The sequence below is a fragment of the Dipodomys ordii genome, unplaced genomic scaffold (genome assembly GCF_000151885.1).
Source record: "Dipodomys ordii isolate 6190 unplaced genomic scaffold, Dord_2.0 Scaffold129, whole genome shotgun sequence".
NCBI lineage: Eukaryota > Metazoa > Chordata > Mammalia > Rodentia > Heteromyidae > Dipodomys > Dipodomys ordii.
Window position 1 is genome coordinate 1072243 of NW_012267345.1, and position 19768 is coordinate 1092010.

At 60.9% G+C, this 19768-nt stretch overlaps 1 protein-coding gene across 1 annotated transcript in view; it reads right to left on the reverse strand.

Moving 5' to 3' along the window:
• The window catches only part of Lama5 (laminin, alpha 5), a 45912-nt gene that overhangs the window by 24487 nt on the left and 1657 nt on the right, over positions 1-19768 (reverse strand). The window contains exons 3-16 of the mRNA XM_013030343.1: positions 16253-16405; positions 8179-8296; positions 7381-7499; positions 7118-7288; positions 6868-6965; positions 6239-6354; positions 6012-6130; positions 5833-5923; positions 5560-5694; positions 5360-5422; positions 701-841; positions 478-615; positions 243-377; positions 31-165 (exon numbers count right to left, since the gene is read on the reverse strand). Coding sequence (XP_012885797.1) covers positions 31-165; positions 243-377; positions 478-615; positions 701-841; positions 5360-5422; positions 5560-5694; positions 5833-5923; positions 6012-6130; positions 6239-6354; positions 6868-6965; positions 7118-7288; positions 7381-7499; positions 8179-8296; positions 16253-16405 — 1732 coding nt within the window. The remainder of the gene's footprint in view (positions 1-30; positions 166-242; positions 378-477; positions 616-700; positions 842-5359; positions 5423-5559; positions 5695-5832; positions 5924-6011; positions 6131-6238; positions 6355-6867; positions 6966-7117; positions 7289-7380; positions 7500-8178; positions 8297-16252; positions 16406-19768) is intronic.

Consider the following 19768-nt stretch of genomic DNA (forward strand, 5'->3'; position numbering starts at 1 on the left):
CCCACCCCGCCCCCACCCCAGGACACTCACGGACGCAGGCAGGGAAGCCATGGAAGCCGGGGCTGCATTCATGGCAGGCGGAGCCCATGTAGCCAGGACGGCAGCGGCAGGAGCCACCTGCTCCACAGAGCTGGTCCAGGGCCCCCCGGGGGTCGCAGGCGCAGGCTGCGGGGCACAGTGAGGGTCAGGCTCCGGCACCTTGCAGGTACCCAGCTCCTTCCTGTCCCGGCCCCCTCACTCACCACGGCAGTTGGGGTAACCATGGTGGTCAGGGCGACAGCGATCGCAGTGTGGGCCCTCGAACCCGGGCCGGCAGGGGCAGCGGCCCTCCTCGTCGCAGCCTCCGGGCAGGGTCCCCGCAGGGCTGCAGCCACACACTGGGGAGCACCACTTGTCACGGGGGCCCGGGGCTTCGCGGGCTAGGCCCCGGCCCCAGGCCCCCTCGGTCCCCGGGCCCCCTCAGCGGGTGGTACTCACGCTGGCAGAGGGGGAAGTGGAAGTAGCCAGGGGCGCAGCGGTTGCACGCAGCCCCCTCGAAGCCCCCTCGGCACTGGCACTGGCCTGAGTCCGGGTCGCAGATGCCACTGTCCACCCCAGGGCTGGAGCACTGGCAGGCTGCAGGAAGGGGCACGCCAGGCCCGGTCAGCGCCCAGGCGGCGCGGGGCACTCGCGCGCGGGAGAGGACGGGGTCTGCACTCACGCTGGCAGCCAGGGCCGTAGAACCCAGGCCTGCAGAGCTCACAGTGGGCACCCTGGAAGTTGGGCTTGCACACGCAGCGGCCCAGGTGCGGGTCCTTCCGGCAGGCATTGCCCACGGTCCCTGCGGCGCTGCAGTCACAGTCTGCAAGGAAGGGGTGGGGGAGGCTCAGACCCCTTCCCCTCCCCCAGGAAAACCAGCTTCCCGCTCACACTGGGTCTTGAGTGTCTGCATCAAGTCCCATACATGCACAGAACGTACTTTGATTATGTTATCCCTCTATTGCTCTCTCTCTTTTTTTTTGTCGGTCGTGGGGCTTGAACTCTGGGCTTGGGCACTGTCTCTCAGCTCTTCAGCTCAAGCTGAGCGCTCTACCACTTGAGCCACAGCGCCACTTCAGGTTTTCAAGTGGTTTATTGGAGATAAGAGTCTCACGGACTTTCTTGCTTGGGCTGGTTTTGAACTGCGATCCTCAGAACTCAGCCTCCTGAGTAGCTAGGATGACAGGCGTGAGCCATCGGCATCCAGCTTGCTCTTTCTTTCCTACACTATTTTGTATGATACTAATTAGAAATTAAGATAACAAAAATCTCAAGGGAAATAGTATTTTGGCACACCAGAACTGCAACAGCGCTCATACAGTCCAAGTTCACCGCAAGCCTAAAGGCAGAGCAATAAACAGAACCCCAGCACGCGCACCAGAAACTTCCGGTATCTTTATAAACAATTCTAAGGTGGGAAGAAGAAAGAAAGAGCATGAAAGGGGCATTCTGAATACACTTGATATTTGTTCTCAACAGAAAAAACTGTTCATAATCTGTCACAAATGTAAAAATGCTGGGCACTGGGGGCTCACATCTGAAGTCCTAGCTACTCAGGAGGCTGAGATCTGAGGAAGACAGTTCAAAGCCAGCCTGGGCAGGGAAGACCATGAGACTCTTATCTCCAATTAACCACCCACACAGCCAGAAGTAGAAGTGTGGCTCAAGTAGTACAGCACTGGCCTTGAGTAAAAAAAGCTAGGGCACCACACCCGGGTCCTGAGTTCAAGCCCAGTTCACACAAAAGAAGAATCACCATTGGTCAGACCAGAACATCGACACAGCCTATAATCCTGAAAAAGAAGGGTGTATCCCCACAGTGGTACCCACACAACACAACACAGCCCAGCACAGGTTCCGTCGCTGGAACTGGACTCAGGTAGGAAAGATAAGAAATGGTCCCCTAAAGACAGGTGGGGCCTAAGCTGACAGACAGGCTGGGGACCTAAGACGAAACCTGCTGCATCCCGTGCTCCAGGAAGCCTGGGGTGAGCAGCCCTGAGCCGGGCGCGGCAGGCGGGAGGCCGAGAGCAGAGGAAGGGGACAGGCGGAAGCCGAGTCAAGGTGGCAGGGACACGAGGGACAGCCGAGGCAGGACACAGGACACGGAGCCGGTGGTGCGTGGAGGCCACGCAGGCGTCACACAGCAGCCAGGGCTCCCGGCGCAGGGGGCACGTCCGTCCATGCACAGCCACAGCCACGCAGACACAAGACCTCCACAAATCCGCTGGCACAGAAGCCTGAATTTACACGAGAACCCCAACTCAAAGGAGCAGGCCTCCGGTGAGGACCAAGTAGATGGGCAGCATCACAGACATGTAGAAGTTGGCACCCGACAGAACAGGCCTTCCTGCCAAACACCACCAAGCAAGCTAAAGCGGTCGTGTTCCACGTGAGTCACAAGGAGCCAAGGTCAAAGCCATGACTGTCACCAACTCACACACCACTCCTGACCACGGTGCACCCACACAACCGGGGCTGGGGAAACCCCACTGCCCTGAATAATGATGCACTCGGCCAGATACCCAGGCCAAAGAGGAAATACAGATGGAAAATACCAACGAGTCAGAAAAGAAATGAGGACACAGCATTCAACACCTAAGGGAGAGCTGAGCACCAGTGGCTCATGCATGTAATTCTAGCTACTTAGGAGGCTGAGACCTGAGGATCATGGTTCAACACCAGCCCAGGCAGAAAACTCCATGAGACTCTTATCTCCAATAAACCACTCAGAAAACCAGAAGTGGCACAGTGGCTCAAGTGGTAGAGTGCTTGCCTTGAGCTGAAGAGCTGAGGGACAGCGCCCAGGCCCAGAGTTCAGGCCCCATGACCGACAAAAAAAAAACCAAAAAACACCTAAGGAGGTACAGCTAACCAAAGCTGCATGCTGAGGAAAATGCGTAGCTCAGAAGCAGGATTAGAGCCACATTCCAGACGGGATGATGGCTGTGGGGCTGGGCCGACACCTCAGCCTCCACCTGCTTCACCATCTGTCCTAACAACCAAACTCATATCAGACGTCACTGTCCCCCGCTAACGGCAGGCACCCCGGGGTAGGCAGGCGGCCACTGCCTTCATGGCATGGTTGAGCAGCCAAAATAAGCGTAACTCAAGAAGCTATCAGGGCTGGGAAGATGGCTCAGTGGTAGTTTGCCGAGTATACATGAAGCCCTGAGTTTGATTCCTCACCACGTACACAGAAAAAGCTGGAAGTGGTGCTGTGGCTCAGTGGTAGAGCACTAGCCTTGAGCAAAACCAGTTTAGGGGCAGTGCCCAGGCCCTGAGTTCAAGCCCCATGACTGGCAAAAAAAAGAAAAAAGACAAATTAAGAAAAAACTTAGAAATGTACAAATTTATTAGGAAGCAGAATCCTATCCATATAACCTTAAGCTATATATATTGAAAACACCAATTATTCTTTTTATTTATTGAAAAACTAAAACGTATAAACTTTAGTTAGGTATGATCAATAGAGAAGAGAGAAAAAGAGAGAGTGGGAGGGAAGGAGGGAGGGAAGAAGGGAGGGAGGGAGGGAGGAAGGAAGGAAGGAAGGGAGGGAGGACCATAGGAATAGAGAATTAAAAAGTACAGAGAATGTTGACCATAACTTTAGGCCACTATATCTGAATGTGCAACATGAACAATTTGCTAGAAAAAATAACCAAAAGATGTAAAATGAGGCCAAAATGTGGCAGATAACATCATGGAAGAACTTAAAATCTTCATCAAATATCTCTTTTGGAAACAAGGCATTGCCTACAATCCTTTCAGGCAGAAGCAAGAGGATCACAAGTTTGAGGCCAGCCAGAGGTACAGAGTGAAACCGTTTCAAAACAGAGGGAAGGAAAGAAAGTGGAGCATGCTAGGCAAGCACTCTGCCTTCCAGCTTTAACCCAGCACTAATGCCTGTGATTTTTAAACTCATCTGTTCATAGAAGAACATGGCTAATTTCCCAAGGATTTTGCTAAACCAAAACATGGTAGCACACAGACAAAAATGAGAAGCTGTCAACAAGTCTTGCTCATGGAAGCAGACCCAAGGAAACAACTTATGTTCGGCCTGAGCTATATCAGGAAAGGCAGCAATTCATTGTATAATACACAAATTTAAAGTGGAATACTATACAGCCCTAGGTAACTTACCATGGACCCACAGAGAAAGAATTTTCATAGTCTACATCAGGAATTTGGCAAATTACGGTGCAAGGACTCTTCTGTTTTTATAAATAAAGTTTTATTGGAAGTAACACCAGCCCACTTGCTCCAATATGGTCTACGGCTAGCTGCAACCTAGTGGCAGAAGCCGCAGAGCTGGGCAGAATCCAGACATTACATTTTACTGTGTGTACTACGATGAAAACCTACATATACTCATATAATCCCCCGGGTGCCAGTGGCTCGTGTCTGTGATCTTGGTTTAAACCAGTCTAGGCAAAAGTTATGTGACACCCCATCTCACTCAATAGAAACTCAGTATGGTAACATGTCTGTCATCCCAGATACAGAGAAGTATAAATAGGAGGCTCACTCTGTAGGTTGGTCCCAGCAAAAAGACCCTATTTGAAAAATAACAGAAGCAAAAAGGGCATGGTTGAAATGGTAACACACAGGCCTAGCAAGCACAAGGCCCTGAGCTGCAAGCCAAAAAAGAAAAAAAAAAAAAACGAGGCAGGGAAGGAAAGAACCTAAATTCCCAACAATGGGAGACTGGTAAAATAAGCGCTCTGTCTAACATAGACAGTAAAAGAACACGTCTGTGGGACTGTGGGTGAGACAGGCCATGACTGAACTGTGCGTGGACACTCGTGTGTGCACACGCATGCCCACATGGCACGGGAGCACGGAAAGGAGTCATTTCCTTTTATTTATTTTTGGCTGGGTACTACAGATGGAAAATAGGGCTTGTACGTGTTCATCATGCATCTGCCACTGAGATACAGTATTTTGCCAGAGTGAATATACCTAATTTGTATAAAAATAAATGAGTTAGCTTGGTGCTGGTGGCTCACGCCTGTCATCCTAGCTACTCAAGAGGCCAAGATCTATGGATCTCAGTTCAAAAGCCAGCCCAGGCAGGAAAGTCCATGAGACTCTTATCTCCAATTAACCATCAAAAAGCCAGAAGTGGAGCTGTGACTCAAGGGATAGAGCATTAGCCTTGAGCAAAAAAGCTCAGGGACAGCGCTCAGACCCTGAGTTCAGGCCCCAGGACTGGCACGTGTGCACACACTCATACATGTACGCACGCGTACACATGTAGTGACTAAGATGGACACTCATGCTTCATCACGGCTTCCAGCCCTGCGGCCAGCCTGGGGACCGACCGTGGGGGGATACTTACTCACGATCTGTCCAGCCGGCAGCACCTGCTCCCCGGTAGTGTTGAGGGAGAATGTGGGCACAGCTGAGCAGAAGAGACACCCTATCAGCCAGGGCTGCCGGGCCACCGTCGGCCCCGCCCCCGGTGCCCTGCCCCGCGGGGCTCCCCAGCCATGGGCAGTGAACTGGCCTCCCCCAGCCCCAGCTCTGCGCAGCCCTCACGGTAGCAGTGTGGGAAGCCGGTGAAGCCCTCGGCGCACTTGTGGCACTGCGCCCCTGTGTAGTTTGGCCGGCAGTAGCAGCGGCCAGTCAGGTCTTCGCACGTGCCATCTGTGAAGTCCAACTCGCAGCTGCAGCCTGGGGAGAGGAGGCGGCGGCTGGGGACACTAGTTCTCGGAGGGCCAGGGGGCGAGGCCTCCAGGGGGCAGACGAGACCCTGGGTCCCCGGAGCCCTCTCCTGAGCCACCCAGGCGCCCACCCCACCGGGCCACTCACGGCGGCAGGCGTGGGGAGAGTCGAGCGGGTGGTCTGGCGCACGATAGAAGCCGGGCAGGCAGCGCTCACAGTTGATGCCGGTGGTGTGATGCTGGGGGAGGGGCTGCTGAGTCCAGGCCAGCCCAGGCCTGTGCCTGTGCCCCCCCTGGTGCCCCCCCCCGGCCACACACGCAGTGTACCTGGCAGTTGATGCACACGCCCCCACCCTGGTACACACTGTCCTGGTTCTGGCTGGCGTTGCGCCGGTCTACTTCGGGGTCATAGTAGCAGTCGTGGGCATGGCCGTGGCAGTTACAGGCTGGGGAGAATCCGCAGTCAGCCGCCCTCCCCAGCGCCGAGCCCCAGGGCCCGGTCCTCCCAAGAGCCCAGGGCGCCCAGAGCGCCCCCAGGTGGGTGGGGCACTCACGCTGGCACTCGTTGGCACTGTCAGTGGTGGCCGGCTTCCACCGCTGCTGGTTGAAGCCGGGGCAGCAGCGGTCACAGGAGCCCCCGCACGTGTTGTGCTGGCAAGCGCACTGCAGCCTGTGGGGGGCACGGTGGGGCTGGGGTGCGCCCGGGGCAGAGGGCCAGCGCCAAGGGCAGGACTTCAGTCCCTGCCTCGAAGGAGCCTGTAGTCTGTGCCACTCTAACAGCCAGCTCCTACTCAGACCTCCCTCCCTCTACCCTGGGGGTTCTGAACAACACAAGGGCCGGGGACGGGGGTGGGGGGATGGTGGAGGGAAGAGGGTCACAGTGACACGGTGCAGGTGCTCCTGGAGGCTGGGGCGCATGCTGCAGGCAGGGTGGGACCCCAGCAATCAGGTGACCTGGCCATCCTTCCCACCACGACCAGCACCCAGCCAGCTCCCAAGGAAGACACGTCTGTCCCCTCTGAGGTCAGGACCCCACTGGGCAGGCAACCCCTTGGCAGGACAGGGCCAGCTGACAAGGCTCACCCAGCACCACCTCGCTGCCTGGCTGTGCAGAATGGGAAACTGAGACCCACACCCAACTCAACCATCTCCATCCCTCTGGGTGAAGACAGGCAGGACTTACCTGAAGGGGTCGGAGGGGTCTTTAGCATCGCAGACGTCTGCATGGCCGTGGCAGACGCAGCGGCCACCGATGCTGATGTCCTTGATGCTGTAATAGTACTGTGCCCATGGCCCATGAGTGCAGGGGGTCATTCCATCCACCCCCCCCAACCTGGCCTCAGCCTCGGCTGGGGGCTTCTGCAGAGAGCCAGCTCCTCCTCCCTCCCCGGGCTCGGCCTCCCCCCTCCCCGGGCCTAGGTCCCCGAGCTCACCCGGCGGGTGACGGTGGGGTCCCGCAGAGCCTTGCCCATGAGGTGGCCCAGCAGCGTGTTGGTGCGCAGGAAGCGCAGCCGGATATTGGTGGCTTTGGTGAAGTCTCGAAGCAGGGGTGAGTAGGAGAAGTTCATGGCCCCCGGGCGTCCATTCACCAGGGACACCACAATCTGCGGACAGCGTGACCGGTGAGGCTGGGCGTGGCCACCCTGCCCACGCCGCCATCAGACCCGCCGGCCGGCGCGCACTGCCCCATGCCCACCTCGCCGTTCTCCAGGGGTACTATGCGCGAGTACTCGGTGGTGCAGATGACATCGTCATCCCGCGTGATCCGCTCCAGGGTCTGAGGCCCAAACCGCTCCAGACAGTCCCTTTTGGAGGCTACAGAGAACGATGCGAAGGTGAGCACCGGGCCGGCCGGACACAGGGATCCCAGCACCAGGCACAGGGCCGGTTCTCGCCTGGCAGCCCATCGACCCATGTTCCACTGGCTGTGGGACTTGTGGAAGACAGAGGGAAGTCTGGCTGATGGCGGAGTCTGTCCTGCTGGGTCAGGGAGGTGGGAGACTTGTGCAGAACTAACTAGCTCATACCTAATGGCTAGCCTTCTCCCTGGAAAATGCCGCAGCAAGTTCCCCCTGGCCCTTTCCGGGGCACCATCCCCTATTCTTGGCTGAGGAGTTTTGAGGGTCATGTGACCAGGCTGTGTAACTGAAGCATTTGCATGCTGCCAATATGGCCGGCCGGGGACACTGCTGCTAGCCTCACATAGATGGCTGAGCGGGCAGGAAGTGGGCTCAGAGCCACCCAAGCAGCTCGATCGCCATGGGGGCAGCCCAGGCTGAAGCCTCCACCAGGAGACGGCCGGAGCGGCACTGACTGTGGCTGACATCAGAACGAAACCAGCAAACTCCGCCTTCGGGGACCCGCATCCTCGGTCCTGGCCCTGTGGAGGTTGGCACCGGGCAGGGCTTGGTGTCTGGGGCCTCGGAAAAGTGTGGCGATGGCAGTCCAGCCCGTTCCAGGAACACCCCAGACCCCGTGGCCCCGGGCCACTCACAGGCAAAGAACTGCCACGGCTGGTAGGTATGGCCAAAGTCCGTGGACCGCTCCAGCACCCAGAGGTCTGGCCGAGGAGAGTTGGCAAACTTGATGAGCACATAGGCGACATGGAAAACCTGCAGGGGGGTGTGGCAAGGGTGTCAGGGTGCCTCGGCCCCTTCCGCCCCCTGCCCTCTTAGGCATGGTGCAGAGGACCCCCAGCTCCACCAGGGAACCCATCTCTCCTGGGGAACAACAGAAACCAGCCCTTGCTGAAAGGTTCCCTCTTGATCCTGGGCGTACCTGGAGCAGGACCTAGACCCCCAGCCTCCTCCCTGAGCCCCTCCTCAGGGGCCTCGGGGCCATCTTGGTCCGTTGGACTCAGGCCTGGTGGGGGGTGGTCAGGGCACGCTAGGCGGGCACACAGGGACCTGTCTGCAGGCTGGGCAGTAGGCCTGGGCAAGGGGGAGATGGCTCCCAGCCAGGACTGAGGGCTGGACAAGCCCAGCTCCCAAGTGAGCCTGGCCTCCTGTGGGGATAGAGCCTCACCTGGACACCACCCCAGGACCTTCCACCTTTATGTTAACCAGCTCTTTGAGGCCTCTGGGGAACCACACAGCACAGAGCAGGGGCTCACCAGCCAGGCCTCAGTGCCCAGGGGGGAGGGGGGGCCTCACCAGCCAGGCCTCAGTGCCCAGGGGGGAGGGGGATGCCTCACCAGCCAGGCCTCGGTGCCCAGGGGGGAGGGGGGTGCCTTACCAGCCAGGCCTCAGTGCCCGGGGTGGGGGGGTGCCTCACCAGCCAGGCCTCGACACATGGAGCAGGGGCTCACCAGCCAGGCCTCAGTGCCCAGGGGGAAAAGGGGGTGCCTCACCAGCCAGGCCTCGACACATGGAGCGGGGGCTCACCAGCCAGGCCTCGGTGCCCAGGGGGGAGGGAGGTGCCTCACCAGCCAGGCCTCGACACATGGAGCGGGGGCTCACCAGCCAGGCCTCGGTGCATCAGAACGCCAGAATGCTGAGGCCCGCCCTGGGTCTGGCCCTCCCTGCTTTCTCCCTTGCAGGGTAGGTGTTGTCCACGATGAGGCTGAGGAGGGCTTGTCTTCCTGACTACCCGCTATGCCTGTACCCTAAAGCTTCCTGGAGCCCAGCCCCATCCACACAGCCGCCACAGGACGTCTCCAGGAAGTCCTTCCTGAGGTTAGCTTATCTATCCCCCCGCTTTCTCAGGAAACCCCCAGCTGTCTTCCCTCCACACACCGTGCTGCCTTCCCCTCACCAGCCACCCCCCCCCCCACCTGATGGTCTTTCAGCCGAGATTCCTCCACTCTCAGTCTCACCAGTACATACTCAGTGGTGACCCTCTGGGCCCAGGGCTGGATGTGCACACGAAGCGTGTGGGCCCAAGATCAGGAGGAAGAGGGCAGTTTGTTGGGGTCACCATAGAGGAGAGCAAGGCCCTGGTGTGGAGTGGACTTGGGGTGGAGGGAGCAGTCTGATCCTCTGAGGAGCTTGGCCTGGCCTGGGACAGCTCCCTGGGACAGCACTTACCCAGCCTGTGCACCCTTGGTTCAATTCCCAGAACTGAAGCTGTGGGGCCAGGCCTCACCCGTCAGCAGCAAGCCCTTCAGCCACCCACCCCACTGCCACCTGCATGCTGAGGCTCTCCCACCCCGGCGCCTACCCGGAGCCCAGCACCTACCCAGGCCCAGCTCCAACCCCGGGCCCAGCTCCTACCCGGAGCCCAGCTCCCACCCCGGGCCCAGCTCCTACCTCAGGCTCAGCTCCTATCTCAGGCTCAGCTCCCACTTACTGGCACAAGGAGACTGTGATTTCCACATCCTGCCCAGAGTCCAGACCTCCATGGGCTATTATCCACACCCCCAAGTCTGGTTGGGCACAGCCAAGAGGCACGGACCCATCCTGGAACCCACTGCTCTGGGATTTCTCACCACAGCAGGTGCCAGTAAGCAGGCTACCACCCTGAAGCCTAAGACTCCCTAGGCCCCCAGGGCCACACGGGGCCCAGTCGCCTTGCCCCAAGTGGCCTGAGCCAGCCTGGGACCCACATGGAAGCTTCTTCAGCTTGAGGAGGTACAGCTGCAGGATGCCAGTGCAGGGGAGGCCCAGGGACCCCGACATGGCCCGGCTGCTGCCCCTGCCAGAAGCCTGGTAGCATAGGCACCATGGGCTGGAGCCAAGCCTGGCCTCCCTGGGTGGGGGCCAGGCCTATTTTATCACTGCCAGCTGAGGTCATCCACCGCTTCCCCATGGGGAGGGGCGAGGGGAGGGCTCCGTCCCTGCACCCAGTCCCGCCCCTCGCCTGGAGCTCTGCGGAGGCTGTGGAGCTAACTGATCGTCCGGGGCCAGAGTAGGGTCTGCGGAGGATCAGGGGCAGGAGGGAGCACTCGGGCATGCAGACATGACTCCGGCTGCCCTGGCCGCCCCGCCTTCGCCACACAGAGCCCGGGGCTGTTTGCTTGCCCGCTGCCCCGTCCCTCCCTCCCAGGTCCGCAGGCCCCACATTTTTCCCAGCTGAGAGCACTTTCACAAATATTGACTCCGAGATGCTGACGGCAGGGTACGGGGCATGGAAACTTCCGTCCCTCAACCTGGATGCACTCAGATCCCAGTCACCCGTCCGTCCTTCCATCCATCCGTCTGTCCATCCAAGCCTTTTCTGTCAGGTGGAGCCCTGGACAACTAACTGTCCTGAAGAATCTCCTGTTGGCACAGACCCTCGAGGGAGAGCCCCTGTCTGTCCCTCTCCACTCCCAGGGGCCTAGCAGCATCCTCGGTATGCGCAGGGAGGGGTGCAGACCCCGGCCTTCCCTGGCCACGGCCCCTCCCCGCCCGGCCTGCTTCCCTCAGCTGCCAGCTTCGGCTGACCTTTCTGCTGCTGCATAGTTCCATACAAAAGGGGAAAAAAATGTCTTTTAAAGCAAAAGCCAAACAAAAGCCGTGGTTATTTTTATACATCTGGCTATTTTGGGGCAGGCACGTCTCCAGAGCGGCAGCCGGGGCAGGCTCTTAGCCCCCATGCCCTCCCGCCCTGGCCCAGCCCGACCTCTGAGGGCCACAGCTCCCAAAAGAGGGCTCTGCCCTGCCACCCTGCCCATCAGGGAGTTGGCAAGGGCCCCAGCGGCCAGGCCAAGACAGGAGCGAAGGGCAGCACTAGATCTCAGGGCAGCGAGAACCGGCGGCACAGCCCTCCGAGGACATAAAGAGTGGGAAGAGACCGTCACCACGGGGTAGCCGTGAGGAGAGCGGCACTTGTCCCGCTGGCTGGCAAGCAGAAGACGGCAGCCGCCTGACAGATGCTACAGAGGGTGCCCCGGGCGCCCCACACCGGGGCGTTGTGAGGCCAGAGAGAGCAGTGAGCAGAGCCGGGCCTGGCATGGTCATCGCGGTGAGGCTGAGGGAGGGCGGCTGGCCCTGGGGGTGCGGTGGGTGGCGAGCCCGCCAGCTGCCCCCGCGGGCTGTGGCCGGGCGTCGCAGGGGACCTGCAGGAGGGGTTCCCTTCGGCACCCACAGTCCCCTTGGGGGCTGTGGAGACCGGGCTGCACACAGGTGGCTGCACATTTCCTGGAGCTGTCCCCGGCGGTGTGACTCAGCCTGCGGCCGATGACTCAGCCCTGACCCCGCAGGAAGGAGGCTCTGTACCAATTCCTGGGCCCGGCCAGGGTCTCGGGCCCTGGAAGCAGGAAGCCCCTCCTAGCCTGGGGCGTGAGGGCTATCTGGCCACTGCCCCGACCGCTCCCTCCGGACCTTGGGGACTTACAGCCTCTGTGTCCTGCCTGCTAGCTTGGCCTCGGAGGCCCTGAGTGGGCCCTGGGCCAGCTGCCAGAACTTGCCAGCCCTCTCAGATGCCCTCCTGCCTGGCAGACCTCACTTGGGAACCTGCTAACCCCACAGCAGGAGCCAGGGTGGCCGGGCCAGTGCAGGACAGCTACTCAGAGCCCAACTGGGTAACTAACTAGCCTCCCTTTGACTCATCAGACCTAAAACACAGGGACCCGCCCCAGAGAGAAAGTAAAATGGACAAGCCACGCATGCCACCCAGCGAGCCTACTGCCCAGAAACAAAAATGAGAACACGGGGCGCACTGAGCCCATGAGCCCCTGACCTGCGGGGGTTCCCAGCAGGGTGGGGGCAGAAGGGCCTGCTGGGGGACAGGACCTCACTAGCCTGCGGCAGAGCACGAGCCCAGTGGGAGGGAAAAGCCAGGGGAGAGCAAGGAAGAGGTGACACTGTTAGAAAGAAACGAGCTCACAATCTGACTCAAATAGCTGTGACCCGTCCGTGCCTCACCTTTGTAACAACGGCTACAACCACAGAACCAAGGGGGCCTGTGCAGAGGCAGGGCTGGGCTAGGGTGGACCAGATGGCCTGCTGGAGCCACAGGAAGTCAAGTTTATCCCCAGGGGACCCCACGGCTGAAACCCAAACAGTTTAGTCTCCACTGAGAGGTACGGCGAGAGGTCACCAGGCCGACGTGCTGGGGTTTGTTTAAAAGCGCAGAAAACAGGAAGCCTTAGGGGGTCCCCCGGACTGGGGGGGCGGGGGGTTCTGGCAGGCAGCAGGAGTAAGAGTAAGCGAGGGACAAGGGTGCCACAGACAGATGCGTGTGGCCTAGAACATAAAAGGCTGGGATGGGAGGAACAGCCGCCTGGCTCCGGCAGTCCCTCGCTGGGCCCTCCACCAAACAAGGACAGGAAGAGAGAGAGAGGGTGGGCAGAGGGAGAGGGTGGGCAGAGGGAGGGGGTGGGCAGAGGGAGGGGGTGGGTAGAGGGACGGGGTGGGCCGAGGGAGGTGCTGCCTCACGCCTGGCCTGGGGACCTGCCCACAGGACCCCCCAACACTACCCCACGCACAGGGAGCGCAGCTCGAGGCGCTGGTGGGCCCAGCCCTGCACCTGACCAGCACGGAGCAGCAGCGAGCTCTGCAACTGAGGCCTGCCCACAGCTGCACTTCCTGTCACTTCCCTGGACAACGCGCTGATCCTCTCAGGACGCTGGCCACCTGGACAAGTGCCCAGCTGGGCCCAGGGAGTCCTGCCAGTGGCTTCAGCCTGGTAACCACCTGGCCAGAAGGCCTGCCAGGGAGCCCAGCCCGGCCTGTCCGAGAGCAGGCAGGACAGGGCAGGTCTGCAGGGCACAGCCGGACTGCCATGTACCTGCCGTGCCCCCAGGCAGGGCTTCTTGTTTCCCTCTTACAGAGGAGAAAAGAGCCCAGAGCCCAGACACCTGGCCATAGCCATCCTCAGCATCAACTTCAGATATCGGCAGAGGGCTCTGGTCAGGACCCTGGTGCTGTCCCTGTCAGAACCCCTGCCTCAGTTTCCCCCAGTGCCCACAGAGGACTACACTCGTCAGTAGGTCCTCCAGAGTTCTACTTCTTTACTACTTCTATCTGGTGAGGAACAGGACACACACACACACACACACACACACACACACACACCTGTGCGATGCTACTCCCTACTCCAGACCCCCGCTCACAGCTGCCCACACTCCCAGGACTCAGGCCTCTTTGACCAGGGTGCTTCCCACTGCTGGGAGCCCAGCATGGCCAGAGCTGTCCCAATCCATCCTCAGGACCCCGGCACACTGGACTGGTAGGGTGGGCCCGGGCTCTGTGGCAGAGCCTGAGTGGTGAAGACAGGCCTGCTCCCGGGGCACAGGTCTGCAGGGACTCTGGGCAGGGGCAGCAGGGGCCAGCCATCTGATAACCGCCCCACAGCTTGGGAAGGACATGACAGATTCACAGAGCTCCTACCTTCAGGCCGGAGTCAAGTGGGAACGCAGGTAACTGTCCCTTTGTTTACTGGGGACCTTCTTCCACAGGAAGCGCCCTCTTCCGAGGCGGTACCAAGCCCCAGGCCCAGGACCCCCCAGGCACCTTACCCAGATGTCACAGGGCCCCGCATCTCCACTGCCCGGTCCAGTTCAGGCCCCACCCACCCGAGCGTGTGATGCTGGCAGGCAGGCAGCCCACCCCACCCTCCCTGGGCCTGCAGGACGCAGGAAGCTCCCCAGAGCTGGTGCCAGCGGCTCCACCCCCTTTCCAGGGCATCCGCTCCAACCCCAGAACAAAGGCGCTAGCTGAGGCGCTTCCTGAAAGAACCTCAGCCCAGAGCAGGCTCCTCCAAGGAGCTGCCGGATGCCCTAGCACAGAACCCAGGAAGAACCCCGTGGTGCAGCGTGAACCCACACACCTGTCACCAGCCCGGAGCGTGCGGTGCTGAAGTGACCCCTGCCCCACACCAAGGCTTGGCTGGTGGCAGGAGCCCCGGTGGACACACCTGCACAGTCAGGAGAGTGTGGATGGGGGGAAGGAGGGAGCGGAGGGAGCGGAGGGGGAGGGGACAGAGGGCTAGTGCGCTAGAAGGGGCTCCCTTCCCTGTGTCATTTCATAGTCAGTGAAGCTGCCCCTTAAGGGAGAAACAAGTTGTCCACAAAAGGAGACCTCCTCCCAGCCCCAGACAAACGAAAGGCAGATGGACATCAGGCCCATTCACAGATGTGGAGCCCAAGGGATGGCCCGGTCCAGGCTGGATCAGCAAACAGCCACATTCCCTCGGCCTGGGCACCCTGGGCTGCCGTAGAAACAGGGCCCTCTGGGGCTGGGAAGGTGGCTCAGCGGTAGAGCGCTTGCCTTGCATGCATGAGGCCCTGGGTTCGATTCCTCAGCAACACATAAGCAAAAAGAAAAAAGCCGGAAGTGGTGCTGTGACTCTCCTTGAGCTGAAGAGCTGAAGGACAGTGCCCAGGCCCAGAGTTCAGGCCCCACAACCGGACCCCAAAAAAAAAAGAAACAGGGCCCTCAGTGCCGCTGTCTCCCCTACCCACCTACCCGGCAGGTGGGTCCCTGGGGGGAGGTACAGGAAAGACAAGCCCCAACAAGAGCTCACATACAGCCGGGCGCTGGTGGCTCACGCCTGTCATCCTAGCTACTCAGGAGGCTGAGATCTGTGGATCTGGGTTCAAAGCCAGCCCGGGGCAGGAAAGTCCGTGAGACTCTTAATCTCCAATGAACCACCAGAAAACGGGAAGTGGTGCTGTGACTCAAAGTGGTAGAGCACTCACCTTGAGCAAAAGAGCTCAGGGCCAGGCCTTGAGTTCAAGCCCATGACCACAAAGAGAGTTCACCTACATACCCCATTGGAGATGCCCAACTGCTGCGCCAGCCTCACAGGTCAGGTGGAAACCAATGAGATGAAGACAATGGAATAAGCTCCACCCAGACCTGGGTCAGCTCAGAACTGAGGACGGGGAGCGAAGGGGGGGGGCAAGAAGGGGGGAGGGTCTTCCTCGTTGCCCCCCTCCTGCCTCACCCTGCCTGCTGGGTGAACCCATTCCCCCTTAGGAATTCCAGGTCATTTACTGGGCCATCTGCCTGTCCAGAGCCAGACTTAGAGACTGCCGGAAGTAGACGGCCAGTCCTAGGGACCGTTCTTCTAAGCAGCTCCAGGAGACACCCCCCCAACACCCGGATGGTAGCAGGACAACAGGCTCAGAGAGCAGAGACCCTGAGTCACACGCCTCAGCAGAGCAGGCCAGGAGTGTGGGCTCTCAGGGAGAAAGGTCTGGTGATCAACCCTGAAACCTCCCCCTCCAGGCGGGGGCCTCCCCTCCAGTCCCAGGGACAGCAGAGCCAGCCCGTTCCCACGGCACACAGCACCAAACCGCAACACACCGGGACCGGCAGAAAGCCTGCTTGGGCGTGGGAAGCGTCACGGGGTGAGACCCAGCTACGTGAGTGGTGGTGTGACGTCAGCGGCCCCAGACCCTTGTCACCTCGTGGTGGGGCCACCGCGGGGCCCTGGGCTGCGGAGCAGGCACCTCACCCCTCACCCCAAGGTGGCGGTGGAAGCACAGGTATCCCAGGAATGTCCTCCTCCTCCACATTCCTGAGCACGCCCCTCCCACCCCGCCAGGAATTCCTGAGTAAGCCCCAGGCGCCTCTGGGGGCACCAGGGGCTGTGTGGCCGCGGGGCTCCAGCCCTCCCTCCTTCCCTGCTGTAACCAGGGATGTGAAAGGGCACCCAGGAGGGGCTTGCGTGGAGCAGTGCAGGCCAGGACCGGACCCTACCTGGCCCAGGTCCAGGGTGACGTTGACCTCATTGTACTCCAGGCCCCGGGACAGTGGAGGGCTCTGCCACCAGCGCTCAGTGCCGTCCACCGCATTGCTCACAGGGTGCGCCTTGTTACTGTTGGCCGCAGTGCAGATGTCACAGTACTGGCCCTGCAGGGGGAGGGACAGTCATGAGGCTAAAGAAGGGCTGGGCAGTGCTGTCCCTCTTGCCACCGATTCCAGCCCGAGGGCCATCACGCATGCGGAGCACACGGAGCTCCAGAAGAGCAGGCGTGCCCGCTGTAGGAGGCCAGGCCAGGGGCGCCTACCAGTGTGGGAAAGCTGGTTCCAGGACAGGGCGGGCCAGCAAGGCACCTTCAGCCACAGGCTGAGAAGGGCAGAGGGGCCCAGCCCCAGTGGCTCACACTGTAACCCTAGCTAATAAGGGGGCTGAGCTCTGGGGATCTAGAATGGAAACCATCCTGGGCAGGAAAGTCTATGAGATTCTAAAGTCTAATCACCAAGAAGCTAGAAGTAGAAGTGGTAGAACACCAGTCTTGAGGTTGGGAATGTGACTTAGTGGTAGAGTGCTTGCCTAGCATGGATGAAGCCCTGGATTCCATTCCTTAGAAGAACCCAGAAGTGCTGTGGCTCAAGTGGTGGAGTACTAGCCTCAGGCAAAAGCAGCTCAAGGACAGCATCCAGGCCCTGAGTTCAAGCTCCAGGGGGAGCTGGGGGTGGGGGTCAGATTCACTCCAGAGCCCATGCTGCCCACCAGTCCCAGGGCCTCCCATTAATCTCCAGAGGGAGATGAGGCTGTGGGCAGCATAGGCCCAGGTCCGAGTGGCAGTAGCAGGTGAGGCCTAGGCTCTCTGACTCCAATGTCTGAGCACCAGGAAGGTCTGGGCCAAGTCACGCAAGAGCCTCAGGGCCCCCATCAGCAGGGTGGAGATGGGGCGGCACCTGCCTGCCAGAAGCCCCAGCAGCTGCTCCTCACTGCCCAGCCACCTGCTGCGCCTGGCTCTGAGAGGTCCCCCCCATGCTCTGTGGGGTGCAGGCCTACTGTCTGCATGGGGGAGGGGCAGGGCCCTGGAGGCCTGCCCACCCCCCGCAGGAAACCAAAGGCAGCCCCGCAGGCTTGGGGCCCCCAGAGGCCCAATCTTGGCAAGGGTGGGCTGGGGCCAGAAGGTAGGTAGGAGTGTGGGAGCATCTCCTGTCCCCACTTTCTCAGGACACACATGGCTGGGATGCAAAAGGCAACCAGCCCCTGTGGTTCAGCCAGCCGTCCCCAGGCCTCCGTGCCCAGGTAGGAGGGGGAGGGGGAGGAGGGGAGGGTGGCCCCCGCCTGCTGGCTTTGAGGACCTTCCCCTTTGCTGACCCTCAGCTCAGAGGTCTCAAATGTCATCTCCTCAGCAGGGCCTGGGGCTGGGACCACCAAAGATGCTGAGCTGGGGCCAGGCAGGGCCACCAGACTTATCTGGCTCTCATTCGTTTCCCACCTTCCTCAGGGACCCCTCAGGCCTCTGAAGGAGGCAGGCCCAGCCTTGCGCACCCCTCCTGGCACCAGCCACCACACGGAGAAGGCTGCATAGAAGCTAAGGCAAGGGCAGGGCTCAGTGGTGACCCCTAAACGGAGGCTAAGGCAAGGGCAGGGCTCAGTGGTGACCCCTAAACGGAGGCTAAGGCCTCCTAGCCTCTAGAGAGGCAGGGCGAGGTCCAAGGTGCTCAGTGAGGGCAGCGCTGGGGGGGGGGGGCCAGCTGGGATGAGAGGGGTCAGGAAGGAGGTGGGCGGGCAGCATTTCCAGGGGAGGCTTGCTGCTGGCCAACACCCACCCCGGCAGGACAGCACACCGAGGCTGGGCCCAAGGCTGAGGGTGGAAAAGCAGGCCTCCAGCCTTCCAGGAGCCCAAAGGAGCCTGTGCCAGCCAGCCCTGCCAGGCCCCGGCAACCTGGAGTCAGGAAGACATGGAACTAGTCCCAGGAGGCCTGAGCAGCAGCCCAGCTGAGCCCTGCGGCCACCATCCTCTCAGTTTCTGTGGACAGGGCTGGGAAATTAACTCTGACCACGTACCCCACCCCTCCCCCACCCGGAACAGAGCTAGGAAAAGGCCAGGGACTGATAATGACTTCCTCTTCCAATGAGTCACTGGCAAGGTTGGCCAGAGGCCAGCCCAAGCTCCTCTGATACCCACCTGAGACTAGCTGCCCTGCGCCCTGGGCCAGGCTCACACCGGGGGTCCCAACCCCCTGCCCCATCCCCTAGGATGACTCCCAGCTACCTCTGGAGCTGCCGTGTGAGGCTAGTGTCCCCCATCTCCCACCCCCATCTCCCACTGCAACAGGCTGTGGCTTCACAGCCTTGGTACCATCTGCGCCCATTCCTGCCACGGGCAGGTTCCGTGGGCTGGGCCCAGCCTCCAGGCCAATCAGAGGTGGGCTCTGAGACACGGTCACCCAGAAAGGGCCAGGCAGGGAAGCAGCTTGGCACAGGGATGCTTGGCTGGGTTAGATGAGTGCTGGTAGAAAAGGACCAGCTCAGCTCGTGGAAAGACGGGACGGAAGGTGGCGGAGCAGTCACTGTGTGCTGGCTTTCCAGCCTCCTGAGCCGGGCTGGCAACCCCAGGTGAGGCAGGCATCAGTGTCCACCCCACAAACAAGAGGAGAGGCTCAGGCAGGAAGCCACAGTGAGTGAGGACGCAGGGCTGAGAGCCCAGGTCACAGACGCCAAGGCTCAGCTGTCACGCTCTACAGAGGTAGCCCGTGTCACCAGGTAACACCAGGGCCTGTGAAGAGTGGAGGGCTGGGATGGGGCCAGGAAGTGAACCACGGCTTCACTAATGGCAGCAATAGGCTGCCGTGAAGTCCTGGGCCTCTGCAGGCAGCTCCGTGGCTCTCAGCCCAGCCCCGGATGCAGAGGGGACCCATGGCAGAAGGCCCCAGGGTCCGAGGCCAGTCTGAGCAGCTGCGGGAGGCCGGGGAAGCCCCAGCACCTTTCTAGGCCTCGGTTTCCCCTCTGAAGTGCAGGCTGGTGACTGGGATCCCACAGGGCTGGGCTCAGGTACGGCTGGGGAAAACCAACCTCGGCTCCTCCCTGCCCACCAGGAGGCACAAAGGTGGGCGGGCAGGTACGGAGGGGGCAGAGCGATCCCCGCGGGCTCCCCAGCCCTCCCCTCCCCCACAGCCCACTTCAGTGGCTCTGCAATGTCCCCAGACTCTGACCCAGAAGGTGGAGGCCGGCTCGGGAGGCGGCGGCTCAGGTTACCTCCCCGGGAGGGCCCCGGATTCTCCCGAGCGGGGCAGGAGGGAGAAGCTGCCTCGCTGCGCAGTCCCGGAGCCCCTGAAGCGGACTCTGCCCCGAGGCCGACCCCATCCCCAACCGAAGTCCAGAGACTGGTCGGGGGTCCACCGCCGCGACGCGGAAGCCCGAGGGCTCCCCGGTGAGCAGAGCCGCCCCCGGCCGTCCACACGTGCTCCCGCTCGGCTAAACCGCGCCGCCCGCCCTCCTCCTCCCCGGGGTCCCCGGCGCAGCCGCGG